At 37.8% G+C, this 19,665-nt stretch overlaps 3 protein-coding genes across 8 annotated transcripts; all 3 read left to right on the plus strand.

Moving 5' to 3' along the window:
* Nucleotides 1-1,828: 1,828 nt before the first annotated feature.
* On the plus strand, nucleotides 1,829-18,269 carry LOC109172852 (putative late blight resistance protein homolog R1B-17). Of its 5 annotated transcripts, none has more exons than XM_019322090.1 (4): nucleotides 1,829-1,916; nucleotides 2,367-4,789; nucleotides 4,890-5,165; nucleotides 17,918-18,269. In XM_019322090.1, the coding sequence occupies exons 2-3, from the start codon at nucleotides 2,540-2,542 to the stop codon at nucleotides 5,115-5,117; spliced, it is 2,478 nt and encodes an 825-aa protein (XP_019177635.1). In that variant the 5' UTR covers nucleotides 1,829-1,916; nucleotides 2,367-2,539; the 3' UTR covers nucleotides 5,118-5,165; nucleotides 17,918-18,269. The 5 variants fall into 5 exon arrangements, with proteins under 5 accessions (XP_019177635.1, XP_019177637.1, XP_019177638.1 ...); XM_019322092.1 differs by lacking the exon at nucleotides 17,918-18,269 and adding an exon at nucleotides 5,251-5,605; XM_019322093.1 differs by lacking the exon at nucleotides 17,918-18,269 and adding an exon at nucleotides 5,258-5,605.
* LOC109172863 lies at nucleotides 6,592-13,240 on the plus strand. Of its 2 annotated transcripts, XM_019322109.1 has the most exons (3): nucleotides 6,592-6,614; nucleotides 12,042-12,161; nucleotides 12,609-13,240. In XM_019322109.1, exon 3 carries the CDS (start codon nucleotides 12,629-12,631, stop codon nucleotides 13,154-13,156), a length of 528 nt encoding a protein of 175 aa, XP_019177654.1. In that variant the 5' UTR covers nucleotides 6,592-6,614; nucleotides 12,042-12,161; nucleotides 12,609-12,628; the 3' UTR covers nucleotides 13,157-13,240. The 2 variants fall into 2 exon arrangements, with proteins under 2 accessions (XP_019177654.1, XP_019177653.1); XM_019322108.1 differs by lacking the exon at nucleotides 6,592-6,614 and having other exon boundaries at nucleotides 11,983-12,161.
* Nucleotides 14,466-17,801, plus strand: LOC109172851 (putative late blight resistance protein homolog R1B-17). Its single transcript, XM_019322088.1, has 2 exons — nucleotides 14,466-17,470; nucleotides 17,571-17,801. The coding sequence occupies exons 1-2, from the start codon at nucleotides 14,897-14,899 to the stop codon at nucleotides 17,781-17,783; spliced, it is 2,787 nt and encodes a 928-aa protein (XP_019177633.1). The 5' UTR covers nucleotides 14,466-14,896; the 3' UTR covers nucleotides 17,784-17,801.
* Nucleotides 18,270-19,665: the final 1,396 nt, after the last annotated feature.

A 19,665-nucleotide genomic window follows, 5' to 3' on the forward strand; every position in this document is an offset into this window, starting at 1 on the left:
CAATAGCATTTTTTTGTGCATAATTTGAATTATATATCCACAATGAATGAACTAAATATCCACAATGAATGAATAACTAAAAATCTAGAATGAATGAACTAAATATTCACAATGAATGAAATAAATATCCACAATGAATGAACTAAAAATCCAGAATGAATGAACAACATAATGCTGTTGAGGGGAATCGAAACAGATTTTTTTTTTTTTAAATGAGACGCGCGTTTTTAGTCAAAACAATGTCGTTTTGCAACCGTGTGCACCATGCATGGTTCACACGGTTGCACAACATAACTATTGTACGACATCCATCCCATTTTATGTGTATGGTTCGATTAACGATGCTTGACTGAAGTTATTTTTAATTCAATTTTTCATAATATTTAGTTTAATATTAGTATACAAAATTTATATATTTAGAAACTACACTAAAAGTACTATTATACACAAAAAACTAATTTTAAAAATAAATAAATAATACTAAAGAAAATAAACAAAGAAGAAATGATTGGTTTGACCAATGAATAGTATGTAGGACAGATAAAATAGGACAGATGAAGTATTCATTTTTAATTAACTGATGATTTATTTTCAAATAGTATATAAAAAATGGACTTGTAATAATACATTAAAAATGACCATCTAATATATTAAAAATACATTTTCAATAAATTAAAAATAAAAATGTATATTACATTATAATATAGATTATGGTCCATGATGATATAATGATTGAACCGGTACCTCCGCCACTGTTCTTGATATTGCAGAACCAGTTGTGTCCCCATTGACAAATTCAACAAACGACTTTTGACTTACCTAACGGGAAAAAGACTAGAATGTGCGGTCAACAAGCCCAAATTCTCAAAATGTGTCCGTATTTTTTTTTTTTTTGACAACAATATGCAAAACTCCTTTTGGAGTTGTGTTTTTGGTGTATTTTGTATTTTTCATGTATTTGTGTAAAACGCAAGAGGCAGTTGCGTTTACGTATTTGTATACGTAAAACGCAATACGCTCTTGCGTTTTTCAGCGCATACGGTATCCCAAAACGCAAATGTAATTTGCGTTTTACGTATTATACGTAAAACGCAAAACCAAGTTGAGTTTTTGTCATTTTTTTTGTACCGGCCGTCTCCGGTTGCATTCTATAGTCTATACATAACGTACGTACATCTGCAGTGCTCACTCTTTTGAGTTTGAGTAAAGAAAAATGGCGAGCATTGGCAACTGTGTTTTTTGGGGATTCGTTCGGGTGGCAACACCCTCTACGGCGGCGGATGGTGGCGGTGAGAGCGGAATCCATAAACCCAGACATCAGGAAGGTGGCTGTGTTTTTTGGGATTCGTTCGGGCGGCAACACCCTCTAGGGCGACGAAGCCTCGGCGGCGGATGGTGGCGGTGAGAGCGGAATCCATAAACCCAGACATCAGAAAGACGGAAGACAAAGTGGTGGACTCCGTGGTCGTCACCGAACTCATCTTCATCGCCGGCGAGCCCCTGGAAGACAGTCTGATCTTGCTGGTGGAGGACCGGACAGGTAAAGATCCGATGCTTACGTAAAACGCATCTCCCAATTGCGTTTTAACGTATACGTATTCCATACGTATTGTGAAAACGCAACTGGAAGATGCGTTTTGCGTATTCAATACAGAAAACGCAACTACCAGTTGCGTTTTACGTATTTAACGAAAAAAAAATACGGATTAAATACCTTCAAAAACGCAACTCGCAATAGAGTTTTGCATATTTCTGTCAAAAAAAAGTCAGCACACATTTTGGCAAATTCTCACCCCATTCTACACATTCTAGTCTTTTTCCCCTTACCTAACACCATCTCTGGGGGGATATTGCCCTATGCTAAGCCACTCTCTTCATCAACATACTACAATCTCTACAATGCGATTTCTGTGAAGGTATGCTTTATTTTTATGAAATTCCATGTTACTGAAGAATTTATTTACTTTGATAGTATAGCGTAATACCCAAAAGGCCAAAGCATATATATCTTGTTCGATAGTTCTAACCATCTCTGCTATGCCCATTCCATTTATGTTTCTATAATTGAGACTAGAGAGTAACAACTGTGATCTAAGCTTCAGAAATGGCTTTTGTTGTGGTAACTTCTCTGCTAGAAATAGTAGAGAAACTTCTGCAACCTAATCCATCTTTGGTTATTTATAATCGAGAATTGGTAGTGTCTTTGTCCAATAAGCTCCGATTTATTCAAGCCTTTCTTGAGGGATCTGGGCTGAAAGCCAACCACACCCAGGCAAAGGAAATGTTGGAGGCAGAGATCCTAGATGTAGCTTCTGAAGCAGAAATGAAAATAGAATCTAGGTTGAGACAAGTTTATAATTTGGCAGCTAACAAGGGAGAGGGAGAGTGTGTAGTTGCAGCTTGTGAAGGGCTTCATCAAACCTTGGAAGAAGTATTAGTAAAAGATATTGACCCAGTTGAGTTAAGGATCTTGAGAGAAAAAATAACAACTTCATCCCCAGAAGTTAGCTCATCAGCAAATGATTTCAAGCTGGACAGTATGGTTGGGGCTGCTACCCAAAGGACTTTAGAGCCTGAGGATCAAGTGATTGTAGGATTTGGGAAAGATGAATCTATATTATTGCAAAGGCTCCTTAACCAACATCTATTGAAACGAGAAGTGATCTCGCTTGTGGGGGAAGGAGGCATGGGAAAAACTACACTAGCTAAGAGAGTCTTTGAAGAACTAGCTACTACTCACTTTGACATTTGTGCATGGGTCGTCGTGTCTCAAAATCATAACCTCAAAGAGATGCTAATTGGTATTTTACGTTGCATTATGCCAATCACGAGTGAAATCTCCATGAAAGACGACTCCCAGCTTGCAGAGCATCTTTACAGAAGTTTGATGGGTCAGAAGTATTTAATTGTCTTAGATGACATATGGACTGTTACAGCCTGGGATGCCATCCAAGGATGTCTTCCAGATAATTTAAATGGAAGTCGAATCTTGATAACTACTCGGTTCACAGAGGTGGCTAGGTATACAAGTGAGGATCCTCACTTCATGAAGTATCTAACTCTAGAGGCAAGCTGGGCATTATTTGTGAGGAAGGTGTTTGGGAGATCCGGTGCTCGGTTTTTCTTCCTTACATGTGAATATCAAACTTTTGGGAGAAATGATTTTTTGCCCTTCAAATTTGAAGACCCTAATTCGACCACCTGGGAGATCAGGAACTTTCTTCAATTCCTGGGGAATCGTATTACTCTGCAATGCCATGGACTACCACTAGCAATAGTTTTGATTGCTGGACTTCTGGCTACAGTGAAAGATTCATTAGAAATATGGAGAGATGTCGAGAAAACTCTGGATGGAATAGATAGCATCGATGACAGAATTTCAAAAATACTTTCATTGAGCTATACCTACTTGCCTACTCACTTGAAAGCTTGTTTTCTTTATTTTGGAGCTTTTCCTGAAGATGGTAACATTCTTGTTAACAAAATAATCAACTTATGGGTTGCAGAGGGTTTTTTAAAGCCACAGAAGAATAAGAGTTTGGAAGAAGTGGCAGAGAATTGCTTGCTTGATCTTATTAATAGAAGTTTAGTTCAAGTTAACGAACTAGGTATTGACGGCAAAATAAAATCATGTAAGATTCATGACCGAATACATGAGATTTGCATCACAGAAGCTAAAAGGGAGAAGGTTGTTTGTGTTATTGATGGAAAACATGGTCCAAAAGTTAGCCGTTGGATAAGCTGTCAATCGAGTCATTGGCCAATTACTCGAGCAAATTATTGGAATCACACTTCCAAGAAAATCCATTCCATTCTATACTTGGGTAAAGAGTTATACCTTTCAAAATGCAGGTTGTCATACCCTTGTTTGGAATTATTAAGAGTATTGGATTTATCTTTAGTTAACTGCTCACACAGCATGCCTAGTGGAATAGTGGAGTTGATTCATTTGAGATACTTGGCTTTAAGCACTATAGGTTCTCTTTATAAGTTTAGATTGTTGAAGCTTCAAAATTTGCAAACTCTCATTGTTTGTTCATGGATGGACGATTATCCTTTGCAACTACAGTGTAATATTTTGGATTTGCCTCAGCTAAGGCATTTGCGCCTTGAAAAGAGATGTTCACAATATCTCCCAAGCATGGTTCGAGAAAATCTACATACTCTTTATTGGTTGAAAGTTACTAGCTCGGACCAGAATCCAAACTTTAGAATGGTTCCAAACTTGAAGGAACTAGGAATTTACGTTGAAGGTGAACTATTTCCAGGTTGTCTTAAGAGCCTTGTCCATTTACATGTACTTGAGAAGTTAAAATTTGAAATTGGAAGGGTTGAACGGTTTTATCTTCCCACTGCTTTTCCATTAAACCTGAAGATGTTGACGCTTCGTCGTACTTATCTTCCATGGAAAGTGATGGGCATAATTGGTAAGTTGCCCAACCTTGAGGTATTGAAATTGAAAGATTTCGGCTTTTGTGGCCCAAAGTGGAAACCAAAGAAGGGGCAATTTCTGGTATTAAAGGTGCTCCTTATTGCACATACAAATCTGAAACAATGGAATGCAGATGTTAATCATTTCCCAGTTCTGGAGCGCCTAATCCTAAGATATTGTTGGGATTTGAAAAGAGTTCCAGATTGTTTTGCAAAAATTGGAACAATGAAACTAATTATGTTAGATAGTTGTACTTCTTCTCTTGTGGCTTCTACAAACCAGTTTTCTTCTACAAACATGTTGTTGTTTAAGAAAATGCCTGATTCTGCACTTCGTGTTCGTCTTGTTGGAACTAAGGTTTCGCTCTAACTCTTCTTTAAAGTATAAGTTCTCTGTCTTCAGATTCCTTGTGTTAATTTATTTTTATCCTTGTTCTCATTTTCAATTACTTTTCAAGGTTGAATTGCCAAATAGTGAAAGCTCTGAAGAAGAGAGTGTGGAAAGCTCTGAAGAAGAGAGCGTGGAAAGCTCCGAAGAAAAAAGTGTTGAAAGCTCCGATCATGAAAAAGGGCTGAAAGATCGGAAAAGTGTGATGAAATATCTGAAGAAGGTGCCAAAAGCTCTAAAATGGTATGCATTGAGTGAATTGAAGAGGAAAGTCTGGAGAGCTCTAAGAAGAAAGTGACAAAGGAGGAGGCTATTCTATTGCAATGCAATATCGGTACAGTAGTTGGTATAAACATAATTTTACTTTCATTTCGTCCAAAGGGGAGGAGGCTATTCATGCAATAGAATTTGAACTTCACTTTATCTTTCAGCTTGTAGGCTCGTGATTGAAGTTAGTGATGTGGTCATTGCCAACGTCCACTGTTTGGTTTCGTTGAGTTTAGATCCAGTTTTCCAGTCAAATCCAGATTGGTGTTGATCTGTCTCTTTGGGTTGATTGAAGATGTTTATCATCTCGCTTTCCGGGGGAAGAAACTCACACAGACAAAAGACTCTTGCTTCATTTTCTCAGTGGACTCTTCAAACACAACTCAATGTTGTATTTTTTGCTTTCCATTTGATTTGAACAATATAATCAGACTCTGTTACATCCTAAGATAACTCATCAAATTGGTTTGTGTCTGGGAGGTGTTTATTTTGAATGTAAAGATCGTTGTATTAAAATTATAAGAATGCTACAATGTTTTATATAAAAATAGTGTATTGTACCCGTAAAATGTATTGCATGTTTAGCCAATAGTTCAGAACTGGCTAATGTTGCAGGCAGTCCACATATATATATATATATATATATATATATATATATATATATATATATATCCAGTTTTCCAGTCCAATCCAGATCGGTGTTGATCTGTCTTTGTGGGTTGATTGAAGGTGCTTATCATCTCGCTTTCGGGGGGAAAGAAACTTACACAAACAGAAAAGATCTCTTACTTCAGTTCCCCAGTGGATTCTTCAAGCACAGCTCAATGGTTCATCAAAATTTTGTATTTTTTGCTTTCCAGTTGATTACAACAATATTATCCATCTTTGTGTTATATTGCTTTCTGCTACATCCTATGTTGAACTCATCAAATTGGTTTCTACCTGGCAAATGTTTATTTTGAGAATGCTATATTTTTACATTCAACATTGTAGCATTTCCTTGAACTATATATATTGATTACCTTTGTATATGAAAGGAAAGATTAGAAAAACAGAAGAGTTGGTTGCAGAGTAGAATACTAAAATGAGTGCACATGTGCAGTTGGCATTTGCTGTATTTTAGAGTTGAGTTGCAGAAACATTTTTATTATCTTTGTAAATGAAATGAAAGCAGTTGAGTTGCATACAAATATATATATATATATATATATATATATATATATATATATATATATATATATATATATATTATCTTTGTAAACGAAATGAAAGATTAAAAAACAAAAGAGGTAGTTGCAAAGGCCAAAAGTCAATGAATAGAATACTAAAATGGGTTCAAGTGCTAGACAGCTGTATGTGCAGTTGGCATTTGCTATTTTTTTTCTGCCATTTATTTATTAATTTTTTCTTTGCTAACCCTTGGTTTCATGGCTTTGTCAGATTATATCTTGGACTCTAGGTACCCGCCTCCACACTCATGAGAAAGTAAACGCAGGAATCAAATTAAACCCCCATCTTGCCGGCAAAAGTAAGTCTTAAGTGAGGCTTATTCACTTGACCAAATGCCCTGAGGGCTATATTTTATTTGTGATTGGAAGAAAAAGTCTAAAACTTGACTGAGTTACAAAGTTCACTTATTAGTTTCATCTAGTCATTTTGATCATTCACTATAAAAAATTGTTAAATATATAATAAACTTTATAAGATTGTGATAGTTTTTGTCAGTTGACAAATCAGAACATAAGGATTATTTTCTTTAGATTTAGTTATTTTATCCAAAACCAAACTCCTGAACTACTAAAACAACTCATGAAGATATCTTAACCTTAATAATGTCAAATGTTTCCACTCACCAGAAGACCAAAATAGTGACAGATTTGCAAAGATGAAGATATATTTTACAACATTTAAAAGTAAGGAACCATATTCTTGATATTGCAGACTGTTAAGCTCTAAAGTGAAGTGTGTATATTGCACTGTGAAACATTAACACTGTGTAGAGAACAAAGAAAGCCTCCGCTTATATACAAGGCAATGGATACTCCTAACCACTCATTTCGAAATTCAAATGGGTAGTTAGGAGGATCCCTCTAACAACCTACTAACACTCCCCCTCAAGTTGGAGCATAGATATCAAACATGCCCAACTTGTTACATATATATGAAACCCGATTCTTACACAACCCTTTCGTGAATATGTCAGCCAGTTGATCACCGCTCCGAACATGTGTAAGTGATATTAGTCCTTGCTCCACTTTTTCCCGTATAAAATGGCAGTCCACTTCAATATGCTTCGTCCGCTCGTGAAAGACCGGATTATTTGCGATGTGTATGGCAGCACAGTTATCACACCACAAATCTACCGGTAACTTCACTTCAACACCCACTTCTTTTAGAATGTTACGCACCCAGACTATTTCGCTCGCCACATGAGCCATAGCCCGGTATTCTGATTCAGCACTCGAGCGCGACACCACATTCTGCTTCTTACTCTTCCACGAGACCAAGTTGCCTCCTACAAACACACAATAACTTGTCATAGACTTCCTGTCACCTGGTGACCCAGCCCAGTCTGCATCGGAGAACGCCTCAACACGCATGTACCCGTGGTCAGCATAAAGAATTCCTTTTCCAGGAGCACCTTTCAAATATTTCACAATCCGAACCGCCGCTTCCCAGTGAGTCTGGGTCGGTGCACTCATGAACTGACTAACCACACTCACTGGAAACGCAATATCTGGACGGGTGATCGTGAGATAGTTCAGTTTTCCCACTAACCTCCTGTACCTCTCCGGGTCTTCAAACGGCTCCCCTTCTCCTGCCAATAACTTCACACCTTGATCCATGGGTGTATCACACGGTTTCGCCCCAAGCAGCCCCGTGTCCCCAAGCAAGTCCAACACATATTTCCTCTGTGAGAGGAATATGCCCTTCTTAGAGCGCGCAACTTCAATTCCCAGAAAATACTTCAACACCCCCAGGTCTTTAGTATGAAACTCAGAGCCGAGAAAGGACTTGAGTGCCTCGATCCCACTCGTATCACTGCCTGTAATTACAATATCATCTACGTATACTATCAACAAAACACACCCATAGTTAGTATGTTTGTAAAAGACAGTATGATCATATGCACTTCTCTGCATTCCAAACTCAACGACCGCCTTGCTAAACCGCCCAAACCACGCACGCGGAGACTGCTTCAGCCCATATAACGACTTCTTCAGCTTGCACACCTTCCCAGACTCCCCCTGAGCAACAAACCCTGGTGGTTGCTCCATATAAACTTCCTCACGCAAGTAGCCATGTAAGAAAGCATTCTTCACATCAAGCTGATGCAAGGGCCAACGACTCGAGGCTGCCAAAGAGATAAATATCCGTACAGATGTTAACTTGGCCACTGGAGAGAACGTCTCGGTATAATCTATACCATACGTCTGGGCGTACCCCTTGGCTACCAAGCGTGCTTTGAGCCTAGCCACAGACCCATCCGGGTTCATTTTCACCACATACACCCATTTACATCCAATATCAACCTTACCAGGGGGAAGCTGCACCAGATCCCAGGTCTGGTTCTCCTCAAGGGCGTTTATCTCCTCTACCATCGCACGCCTCCAACCGTCATGGGACATAGCCTGACTCAGAGATTTTGGAACAGGGACAGACTCTAACTGGGACACAAAAGCACGTGAAGACGCTGATAAATTGGTACATGACACAAAGGCCGGAACGGGACGAACACAACGACGCGTACCTTTTCGAACAGCGATAGGAACATCTTGGTCTGTCGACGAAGATTCTGGTAAGGGAGGATTTACTGGTGGAACCGGTGGGGCTGCAAGCGCATCAACTTCTCTGGGCCGCCTGTGATAAACCTGCGTAACAGGAGGCCTAGACTCCACTCCTACGGAGTCCGGGATAGTAACAACATATGTCAGAAACTCATCTGTCTCGGAACTACAACCAGACGAACTAGGGGACTCTTCACTGAACAAAGTATTCTCGAAGAACGAGACATCTGCAGAAACCAAGTATCGCCCCAAATCCGGGGAGTAACATCGATACCCTTTTTGAGTACTCGAATATCCCAGGAAGATACACTTTAATGACTTAGGATCAAGTTTCCCTCTTTGAGGACGAACATCCTGGACAAAACACGTACACCCAAACACTTTAGGAGGAAGGGAGAACAACGGTTTGGACGGATAGATGAAATGACAAGGACTCTGACCCCCAAGGACCCTTGTAGGTAGGCGGTTTATTAAGAAACACGCCGTATGAACAGCATCTGCCCAGTAAGCCCTAGGGACTTTCATTTGAAACAGCAAGGCCCTAGCAACCTCCAACAGATGACGGTTCTTACGTTCTGCCACACCGTTCTGTTGGGGAGTGCTGACACAAGAGGACTGATGTACCATCCCATTCTGACTCATATAACTCGAGAAGGAACGAGAAAAATACTCAGTCCCATTATCACTCCGCAAAACCCGTATCATTTTATTGAACTGTGTTTTGACCATCGCACAGAAATTACAAAAGATCCCAAACAACTCATCTCTAGATTTCATGAGATATAGCCAAGTGTATCTAGAGAAATCATCTACGAACGTTACAAAATATTTAAACCCAGATTTCGACACTACTCGACATGGTCCCCATATATCTGAGTGAACTAATTGAAATAAAGACTCGACTCTATTATTGACTCTAGGAGGGTATGGTACCCGACAATGCTTAGCAAGCTCACATGACTCACATTGCAAGCCAGACAGAGATTCTAACCCCGGACACAACTTCTTTAAGACAGACAAAGGCGGGTGACCATACCGGAAGTGCAGCTGCAGCGGAGACATATTTCTCAACAAACCAACCGGAACACTTCCAGAATCTTTGGACAACTGTTCTAACACGTACAGCCCACCGACTTCCTTCCCTTTACCAATAATCTTCTTCGTCAACAGATCCTGAAAAAGACAATATCCAGGGAAGAACATGACACAACAATTTAGGTCCCGGGTAATTTGACTAATTGACAATAAATTGAATGGGAACTTTGGGAGATATAACACGGATGTGAGAGGGAAAGACGAACTAACACTCACACTACCTTTACCTAAAACAGAGGTGGATGAACCATCTGCCAAGGTAACCGTAGGGCCATATTTAAAGGAACAATATTCGGAAAACATACTTAGATTACCTGACATGTGGTCACTGGCTCCAGAATCAATGACCCACTGTCGAGACGAGGAGGAAACACAAGCAATAGGATTACCTGTTTGAACAAAGGTAGCTGACGGGGACGGCAATGACCCTGGACTGGCTGGAGACTGCGAGGATGACAGCTTTAACTGATTAAACAAAGCCATTTCTTCTTCAGTTATCACAACCGTCCCTTCCGGTCTCGAGGCAGAATTAGCAAACCTCCTATGGTCGGAGAGCTGTGAGCATTGATTACGCAGATGGCCGGGATCACCACAATTATAGCAAGCCCTTTGCCCTCGACCTCCTCCGCGCCCTCTACCTCGTCCCCTGGACCGACCTCCTCGACTATTGGCACCATCAGTCCCACTATTTCCCTGTGAGAAGAAAACTTGTTTCTCCAACGCACTATCAGTACTAAGGTTCACCGACGCATTTTGGACCATAGAGAACACTTGGTCGAGCGAGTCTAATTCCTTATTCCCCAACAACTGTGATTTCAAAACATCATACTCCTTATCCAACCCAGAAATCCAACTAAAAATATGCAACTGATCACGTTGTTTTTTCATTTGATCCACCTTATCAGTAATCGGCATAGCAGCACATAATGCCTCACTCACATTCTTGAAGTCATAATAGTAATCCCTGATGTCCCGCCCTTTTTGAGACGGTCGGTGAACATCCTGGGATAACTGATATAACTTCCTTAAATTATTCACCCCGCTAAACCACTTATTCACTAACTCCCACACGTCTTTTGCACTCGTACAATGCTGTAAAGATAGGATTATCTTCCTATCAATACAATTTATTATACGTGAAAACAGGGCGTCATCATCTTTCTGCCACGCTTGGGCTTCGGTAGGGTCTGCCGGACATGTCTCAGTTAAATGTCCAGCTTTACCCATACCCTTCAAGTTCACTTCAATTAAGAACTTCCATTCCCCAAAATTAGACCCATCGGGTGCCAACATCAAATCAACCAATTTAGATTGTGTTGACACCACGGTAACGGTCCTATTTTCTGCCATAATAAACACACAAAACACCAACCTGGAAACACAGCTTTTGACTTCTATGTAGACGACAAAACACACAACCCAGCTTCACTTCTTACTCAGCAAAGCAGCAGATCTGGAAATCTGGAAAAAACAGCCTGACGCAGATCTGGAAACCTGGAAACCAGTCCACTCAATCTCCCCTCAACACCGGACGGAGATATCCACATAGGAGTGTTGGGCGCACGGAGACGATCCCAGCCGTGTCAGCGGCGACCGGAGGCGACGTCGGAGAACACCGCACGCGCCGGCGCGTGGCGTCGGAGCTCCGGGAGTGCGGCGGCGCGTGGCGGCGCGTGGACCTTCCGATGACAGCTCCGATCCTCCCGTCGGCGGCGCCTCCTTGTTCCGACCAAAGCCCACCACCCGCAGGCCACATCTATGGCTCTGATACCATGTTAAGCTCTAAAGTGAAGTGTGTATATTGCACTGTGAAACATTAACACTGTGTAGAGAACAAAGAAAGCCTCTGCTTATATACAAGGCAATGGATACTCCTAACCACTCATTTCGAAATTCAAATGGGTAGTTAGGAGGATCCCTCTAACAACCTACTAACACAGACCAAATAACTAAGGACCAAAAATGTTTAAAAAAAATAAAATTAAAAATGACTTGGTTATGTAGACCAGCCATTCACTCCAAGGTTCTTTAAAAATGATAATTGTCAATTTGTCATATTCTTGATATTGCAGATCCAGTTGTGCCAATAGCATTGCAAATTCATGAATTCAACGCATTAACAGTTCTTGATTTTGATCTGATATTACCCAAACCCAATTTAGCAACTACATCTCCATCTTCATCAACCTAAGGTATGTTTCTTACTTTCTCCCAGATGATATGTTGCCACTGAATTCCTTTTTTACTTGGATATAGTTTAGCATAACTCACTCACCACTTCGCCACCTGAATTCTTTTACTTTTTGATAGCTTGGCTTTAAAGCTTTTGTAGATCAGAGAGTTTTTAGATAGTTTTATGCGCAATTCTTAATTTCCATTCGTATTTTCGTTTTGCTATTCGTATTGTTTTCTACTGTAATGGAATGCAAATTCATGAAATTACTGTGTTTAAGACCCTGTTAAACATCATGGTATCAGTATGGGGAAACAACTCTTTTGGATAATATATATGACACCTACCATTAGTCTATACTTGTGTTATTTTTTGTTTCCTGTTATGAAAACTAACCATCTCTGTCGTACCCATTTCATTTCGTGCTCAATAATATTGAGACAAATAACTCTGATTGGAGTTTCAGGAACACTTTGGAGTTGTTCAATGGCTTTTGTTGTCGTAACCTCTCTGCTAGATATGGTAGAACAACAGCTTCTGCAACGCAATCCATCTCTAAATTGTTATGATAAAGAAATTATTGTGTTTTTGTCGCACAAGCTACGCTTTTTGCAAGCTTTTCTTGAGGAATCTGGGAAGAAAATCAATCGCCCACTTGCTATGGAAGCTGACATCCGGCGTGTAGCTGCTAAAATAGAACGACAAATAAAATCTGTGCTGCGTCAAGATTATCAGGCAGCTAATAGGGGGGGAAAGTATGTATTTTGGGCACTTCCTGATATTTCTATGACCTTGAAACTAGCAGTAATAGATATTGAAGAAATTGAATCAAGGATCTCGATGAAAAATGCAAATAATTCTTCATATGTTGGTTCATCAACAAATGATTTCAAGGAGGAGAGTGCCATGGTTGGGGGTAGCTTGCAATATGCTTCTGATACTGAGAATGAAATCATTGTAGGATTCGAGGAAGATGTAGAAGAGATAGTGCATATGCTCATTCAGTCAGAGTAGAATACTAAAATGAGTGCACATGTGCAGTTGGCATTTGCTGTATTTTAGAGTTGAGTTGCAGAAACATTTTTATTATCTTTGTAAATGAAATGAAATGAAAGCAGTTGAGTGGAGTTGAGTTGCATACAATATATATATATATATATATATATATATATATATTATCTTTGTAAATGAAATGAAAGATTAAAAAACAAAAGAGGTGGTTGCAAAGGCCAAAAGTCAATGAATAGAATACTAAAATGGGTTCAAGTGCTAGACAGCTGTATGTGCAGTTGGCATTTGCTATTTTTTTGCTGCCATTTATTTATTAATTTTTTTCTTTGCTAACCCTTGGTTTCATGGTTTTGTCAGATTATATCTTGGACCCTAGGTATCCGCCTCCACACTCATGAGAAAGTAAACGCAGGAATCAAACCCTCATCTTGCCGGCAAAAGTAAGTCACATAAGTGAGGCTTATCCACTTGAGCAAATGCCCTGAGGGCTATATTTTATTTGTGATTGGAAGAAAAAGACTAAAACTTGTCTGGGTTACAAAGTTCACTTATTAGTTTCATCTAGTCATTTTGATCATTCACTATAAAAAATTGTTAAATTTATAATCAACTTTACAAGATTGTGATAGTTTTTGTCAGTTGACATATCAGAACATAAAGATTATTTTCTTTAGATTTAGTTATTTTATCCAAAACCGAACTCCTGAACTACTTAAAACAACTCATGAAGATATCCTAACCTTAATAATCTCAAATGTTTCCACTCACCAGAAGACCAAAATAGTGACAGATTTGCAAAGATGAAGATATATTTTGCAACATTTAAAAGTAAGGGACCATATTCTTGATATTGCAGACCAAATAACTAAGGACCAAAAATGGTTTTTTTTTTTTATTTTTTTTATTTTTTTTTATTTTTTTTATTTTTTTTATTTTTTTTTTCAATTAAAAATGATTTGGTTGTGTTGACTAGCCATTCACTCCAAGGTTCTTTAAAAATGATAATTGTCATATTCTTGATATTGCAGATCCAGTTGTGCCAATAGCATTGCAAATTCATGAATTCAAAGCATTACCCAAACCCAATTCAGTAACTACATCTCCATCAACCTAAGGTATGTTTCATACTCTCTACCACTTTACCCTCTGAATTCCTTTACTTTTTGATAGCTTGGCTTTAAACCTTTTGTAGATCAGAGAGTTTTTAGACAGTTTTATGCGCAATTCTAAATTTCCATTCGTATTTTTTTTTTGCTATTTGTATTTTTTCCCACTGTAATACAATCCAAATTCATGAAATTACTGTGTTTAAGACACTGTTAAACATCATGGTATCAGTACGACAAAACAACTCTTTTGGCAAATTTTGAGGTGAGAAGAACGTATTTGAACCTATAAATTTCCATATTTTCCCTTGTAAAAGTTGTTGTTTATCCCATTTCAATTATATTTTCGCCATGTATGAATTAAATATTTATGATAGTACATATTGTTAAAGACAAATAATTGGCAGGTTGATAATGGTGATGAACCCAGCCTGAATTTTAATTTTGCATTTTTTGTTAAAATTATTAGAATTTTAGATAATAATATATGACACCAACCATTAGTCTAAACTTGTGTTATTTTTTGTTTCCTGTTATGAAAACTAACCATCTCTGTCATACCCATTTCATTTCGTGCTCAATAATATTGAGACAAATAACTCTGATTTGAGTTTCAGGAACACTTTGGAGTTGTTCAATGGCTTTTGTTGTTGTAACCTCTCTGCTAGATATGGTAGAACAGCACCTTCTTCAACTCAATCCATCTCTGATTCGTAATGTTAAAGAAATTATTGTGTCATTGTCTCACAAGCTCTGCACTTTGCAAGCTTTTCTTGAGGAATCTCGGGAGAAAATAAATCGCCCGCATGCTATGGAAGCTGACATCCGGGGTGTAGCTGCTCAAATAGAAGGAGAAATAAAATCTGTGATGCGTAAAGTTTATCAGGCAGCTAATAGGCGGGGAATGTATGTATTTTGGGAATATTATGATCTTTCTATGGCCTTGGAACAAGCAGTAACAAATATCGAGAAAATTGAATCAAGGATCTTGGTTCAAAATGCAAATGATTTTTCATATGTTGGTTCATCAACAAATGATTTCAAGGAGGATAATGTCATGGTTGGGGGTAGCTTACAATATGCTTCTGATATTGAGAATGAAATCATTGTCGGATTCGACGAGGATATTGAAGAGATAGTGCATATGGCCGTTCATCCAAGGTCCATAGAACGAGACATTATCTCAATCGTGGGGGAAGGAGGCATTGGAAAGACCACATTAGCCAAAGTAGTCTTTCAAGATCAACGTATTACTGCTTGCTTTGAAATTCGAGCATGGGTTCTTGTGTCTAAAGAATATAACCTTAAAGAGATGCTCATTGGTTTATTACGTTGTATTATGCCGATTACTAGAGATATCTCTAACATGGACGAAGCTCAACTAGAAGAGAAACTATGTAGAAGTTTGATGGGTAAGAGGTATCTAATTTTCTTAGATGATGTATGGACTATGGAAGTCTGGGATGCCATCAAAAGATGTTTTCCACATAATTCTAATGAAAGAAATCCAATCATGTTAACTACTCGGGTAGTTGATGTGGCTGAACACTTAAGTTATTTTTGTGACATAAAAAGAATGAAGTTCCAAAATCTAGAGAACAGTTGGAAATTATTTTCTATGAAGGTGTTTTGCCCCCCTGCACTAGAGAAACTTGGGCGTCAAATTTCTTCTCAATGCCAGGGATTACCATTAGCAATTATTGTGATAGCTAGATTTCTGGCAGCAACCAAAGGATCATTAGAAGTATGGAGAAAAGTTGCAGAAACGTTGAAAGAAATGGATTGGGCTGATGACAAAACTTCAAAAATACTTTTGTTGAGCTATGATTACTTGCCTAGTCAATTAAAAGCTTGCTTTCTTTATTTTGGAGTTTTTCCTAGAAATTGTTGTATCCCTATTAAGAAATTAATCAACTTATGGGTTGCAGAAGGATTTTTAAAGCTAGAGAAAAATAAGAGTTTGGAGGAAGTAGCAGAGAATTGCTTGCTTGATCTTACTAACAGAAGTCTAGTTCAAGTTGACAAAGTCAGTATTGATGGCAAAATGAAGGAGTGTAGAATTCATGATCGGTTGCATGAGATTTGTGTGAAAGAGGCTGAAAAAGAGAACATTGTTCGGATTGTCGATGAAACACATGCCCTACAAGTTTATCGATGGATAAGTTGTCAATCAAGTCATTGGCCTATCACTCAAGCTAGTTGTGGGGAAAACATGTCCAGTGAAATCCACTCCATTCTCTTCTTTGGCAAAGATTTCTACTTTTCAAAATGCAGGTTGGTGTACTCGTGTTTGAAAGTGCTAACAGTATTGGATCTGTCTTTGGTTAAATACTTACATGGCATGCCTAGTGGAATAACGGATTTGATTCATTTGAGATACTTGGCTTTAAGCACTATAGGTTCTCTTTATAAGTTTAGATTGTTGAAGCTTCAAAATTTGCAAACTCTCATTGTCTGTTCATGGATGGAAGAGTATCCTTTGCAACTAGCATGTGATATTTTGGATTTGCCACAGTTGCGGCACTTGCGCCTTGAAAAGAGATGTTCACAATACCTCCCAAGCGTGGTTCGAGAAAATCTACAAACTCTTTATTGGTTGAAAGTTACTAGCTTGGAGCGAAAACCAAACTTTAGAATGGTGCCAAACTTGAAGGAACTGGGGATCTACATTGAAGGTGGACTACTGCCTGGTTGTGTTGACAGCCTTGTCCATTTACATCTACTTGAGAAGTTAAAATTTGAAATTGGAAGGGTTGAGCGGTTTTGCCTTCCTACTGCTTTTCCATCAAACCTTAAGAAATTGACATTTCGTCGTTCTTATCTTCCATGGGAAAAGATGGGTGTAATTGGCAAGTTGCAACAGCTTGAGGTGCTCAAATTGAAAGATTTTGCCTTTCGTGGTCCAAAGTGGGAACCAATAGATGGGGAGTTTCGGGTATTAAAGGTACTCCTTATTGCATATTCAGATCTCAAACAATGGAATGTAAATGTTTGTCATTTCCCCGTTTTGGAGCGCCTAATCTTAAGAAATTGTTGGGATTTGGAAAAAGTTCCGGATTCTTTTGCAAACATGAGAACAATGAAATTAATTGAGTTAGGTAACTGTACTTCTCCTCTTGTGGCTTCTACAAACCAGTTTTCTTCTACAAACATGTTATTGTTTAAGAAAATGCCTGATGAGGCACTTCGTGTTCGTCATGTTGGAACTAAGGTTTCTCTCTTACTTCTCTTTAAAATATAAGGTCTCTGTCTTCAAATTCCTTGTGTTAATTTATTTTTATTCTTGTTCTCATTTTCGATTACTTTTGAAGGTTGAATTGCCAAATAATGAAATATCTGAAGAAGAAAATGTGGAAAGCTCGGAGGAAGAAATTGTAGAAATCTCTGAAGAAGAAAGTGCAGAAAGCTCCAATAATGAAAAAGGTCTGAAAGCTCAGAAGAAGGCGTTGAAAGCTCTAAAAAGGAATGCATTGAGACTGAGTAAATTGAAGAGGAAAGTGTGGAGAGCTCTAAGAAGAAAGTGACAGAGGAGGAGGAAGCTATTGTATTGCAATGCAATATCAGTACAGTAGTTGGTATATACATAATTTTACTCTAATTTCGTCCAAAAATGAGGCTATTCATGCAATAGAATTTGAATTTCACTTTTATCTTTCAGCTTGTAGGCTCGTGATTGAAGTTTGTAAGGTGGTCATTGCCGACACCCACTGTTTGGTTTCATCGAGTTTAGAACTGTGTAATGTTGCAGTCCATAAATATATCCGGTTTTCCAGCCCAATCCAGATCGGTGTTTATCTGTCTCTTTTGGTTGATTGAAGATGTTTATCATCTCGCTTTCCGGGGAAAGAAACTTACACAAACAGAAAAGGTCTTTGCTTTAGTTCCCAGTGGATTCTTCAAGCACAGCTCAATGGTTCATCAAAATGTTACGGAGTATATTTTTTTCTTTCAATTTGATTGGAACAATATAATAATCCATCTCTGTGTTATATTGCTTTCTGTTACATCCTAAGTTGAACTCATCAAATTGGTTTGTATCTTGAAAATGCTTATTTTGAGAATGCGATATTTTTACATTTGACAGTATACCATTGCCTTGAACTATATATATTGATTACCTTTGTAAATGAAAGGAAAGATTAGAAAAATAGAAGAGTTGGTTGCAGAATAGAATACTAAAATGAGTGCAAATGGCTACATGTGCAGTTGGCATTTGCTATATTTTACTTGTGATAATGGAAGAAAAAGACTAAAATTTGATTTGGTTACAAAGTTTATTTATCACTTTCATTAGTCGTTTTGATCATTCACTATTAAAAATTATAAAATATATACTTGACTTTATAAGATTGTAATAGTTTTTGCCATCTGGCATGTTAAAACATAAGGATTATATTCTTTAGATTTAGTTATTTTATTCAAAACCAAACACCTGAACTACTAAAACAACCTGTGGAAATATCTTAATAAGTTCTTTGTTAATGATATAGTATAGCATAACCTACTCATCATTTTTACCTCTGAATTTTATAGAGAATTGTTAGTAAATTTTATGCTATGTCGTACCTATTGAAGCACAAAGAGTCAATGTGGGGGCCAATTGACCACACAAGGTCTTTTGCATATATATATATATATATATATATATATATATATATATATATATATATATATATATATTATCTTTGTAAATGAAATGAAAGATTAAAAAACAAAAGAGGTGATTGCAAAGGAATTGTTAGTAAATTTTATGCTATGTCGTACCTATTGAAGCACAAAGAGTCAATGTGGGGGCCAATTGACCACACAAGGTCTTTTGCATATATATATATATATATATATATATATATATATATATATATATATATATATTATCTTTGTAAATGAAATGAAAGATTAAAAAACAAAAGAGGTGATTGCAAAGGCCAAAAGTCAATGAATAGAATACTAAAATGTTTGCAAGTGCTAGACAGCTTTGCAGTTGGCATTTGTTATTTTTTTTTTCTGCCATTTATTTATTAATTTTTTTCTTTGCTAACCCTTGGTTTCATGATTTTGTCAGATTATATCTTGGACACTAGGAATTTTTAATGGCACATAAAAATATGAGTTTGGAAAAAGTGGCAGAGAGCTACTTTGCATGATCTCATTAATAGAAGTCTAGTTAAAATTAATGAGGTAAGTATTGATGGCAAAGTTAAATCATGTAAGATTCATGATCTAGTGCACAAGGTTTGTGTGGCAGAAGCAATAAAGGAGAATACTTTGTGTATTATCAATGAAAATCATGCTCCAAAAGCTAGTCGTAGGTTAAGCTGTCAAACAAGTCATTGGCCAATCACTCAAGCAAGTTATGGGAATTGCACACTAAATATCAATTCTGTGTTCTGCTTTGGTAAAGATGTA

The sequence above is a fragment of the Ipomoea nil genome, unplaced genomic scaffold (genome assembly GCF_001879475.1).
Source record: "Ipomoea nil cultivar Tokyo-kokei standard unplaced genomic scaffold, Asagao_1.1 scaffold0436, whole genome shotgun sequence".
In the NCBI taxonomy this organism is placed as follows: domain Eukaryota; kingdom Viridiplantae; phylum Streptophyta; class Magnoliopsida; order Solanales; family Convolvulaceae; genus Ipomoea; species Ipomoea nil.

Excerpts from the sequence above, each read along its gene's own strand:
- LOC109172851 (XM_019322088.1), top strand. The coding sequence starts at position 14,897 with ATGGCTTTTGTTGTTGTAACCTCTCTGCTAGATATGGTAGAACAGCAC. Across the intron at positions 17,471-17,570 it reads TTCGTCATGTTGGAACTAAG|GTTGAATTGCCAAATAATGA; the intron begins GTTTCTCTCTTA and ends TTACTTTTGAAG.
- LOC109172863 (XM_019322109.1), top strand. The coding sequence starts at position 12,629 with ATGGCTTTTGTTGTCGTAACCTCTCTGCTAGATATGGTAGAACAACAG.
- LOC109172852 (XM_019322090.1), top strand. The coding sequence starts at position 2,540 with ATGGTTGGGGCTGCTACCCAAAGGACTTTAGAGCCTGAGGATCAAGTG. Across the intron at positions 4,790-4,889 it reads TTCGTCTTGTTGGAACTAAG|GTTGAATTGCCAAATAGTGA; the intron begins GTTTCGCTCTAA and ends TTACTTTTCAAG.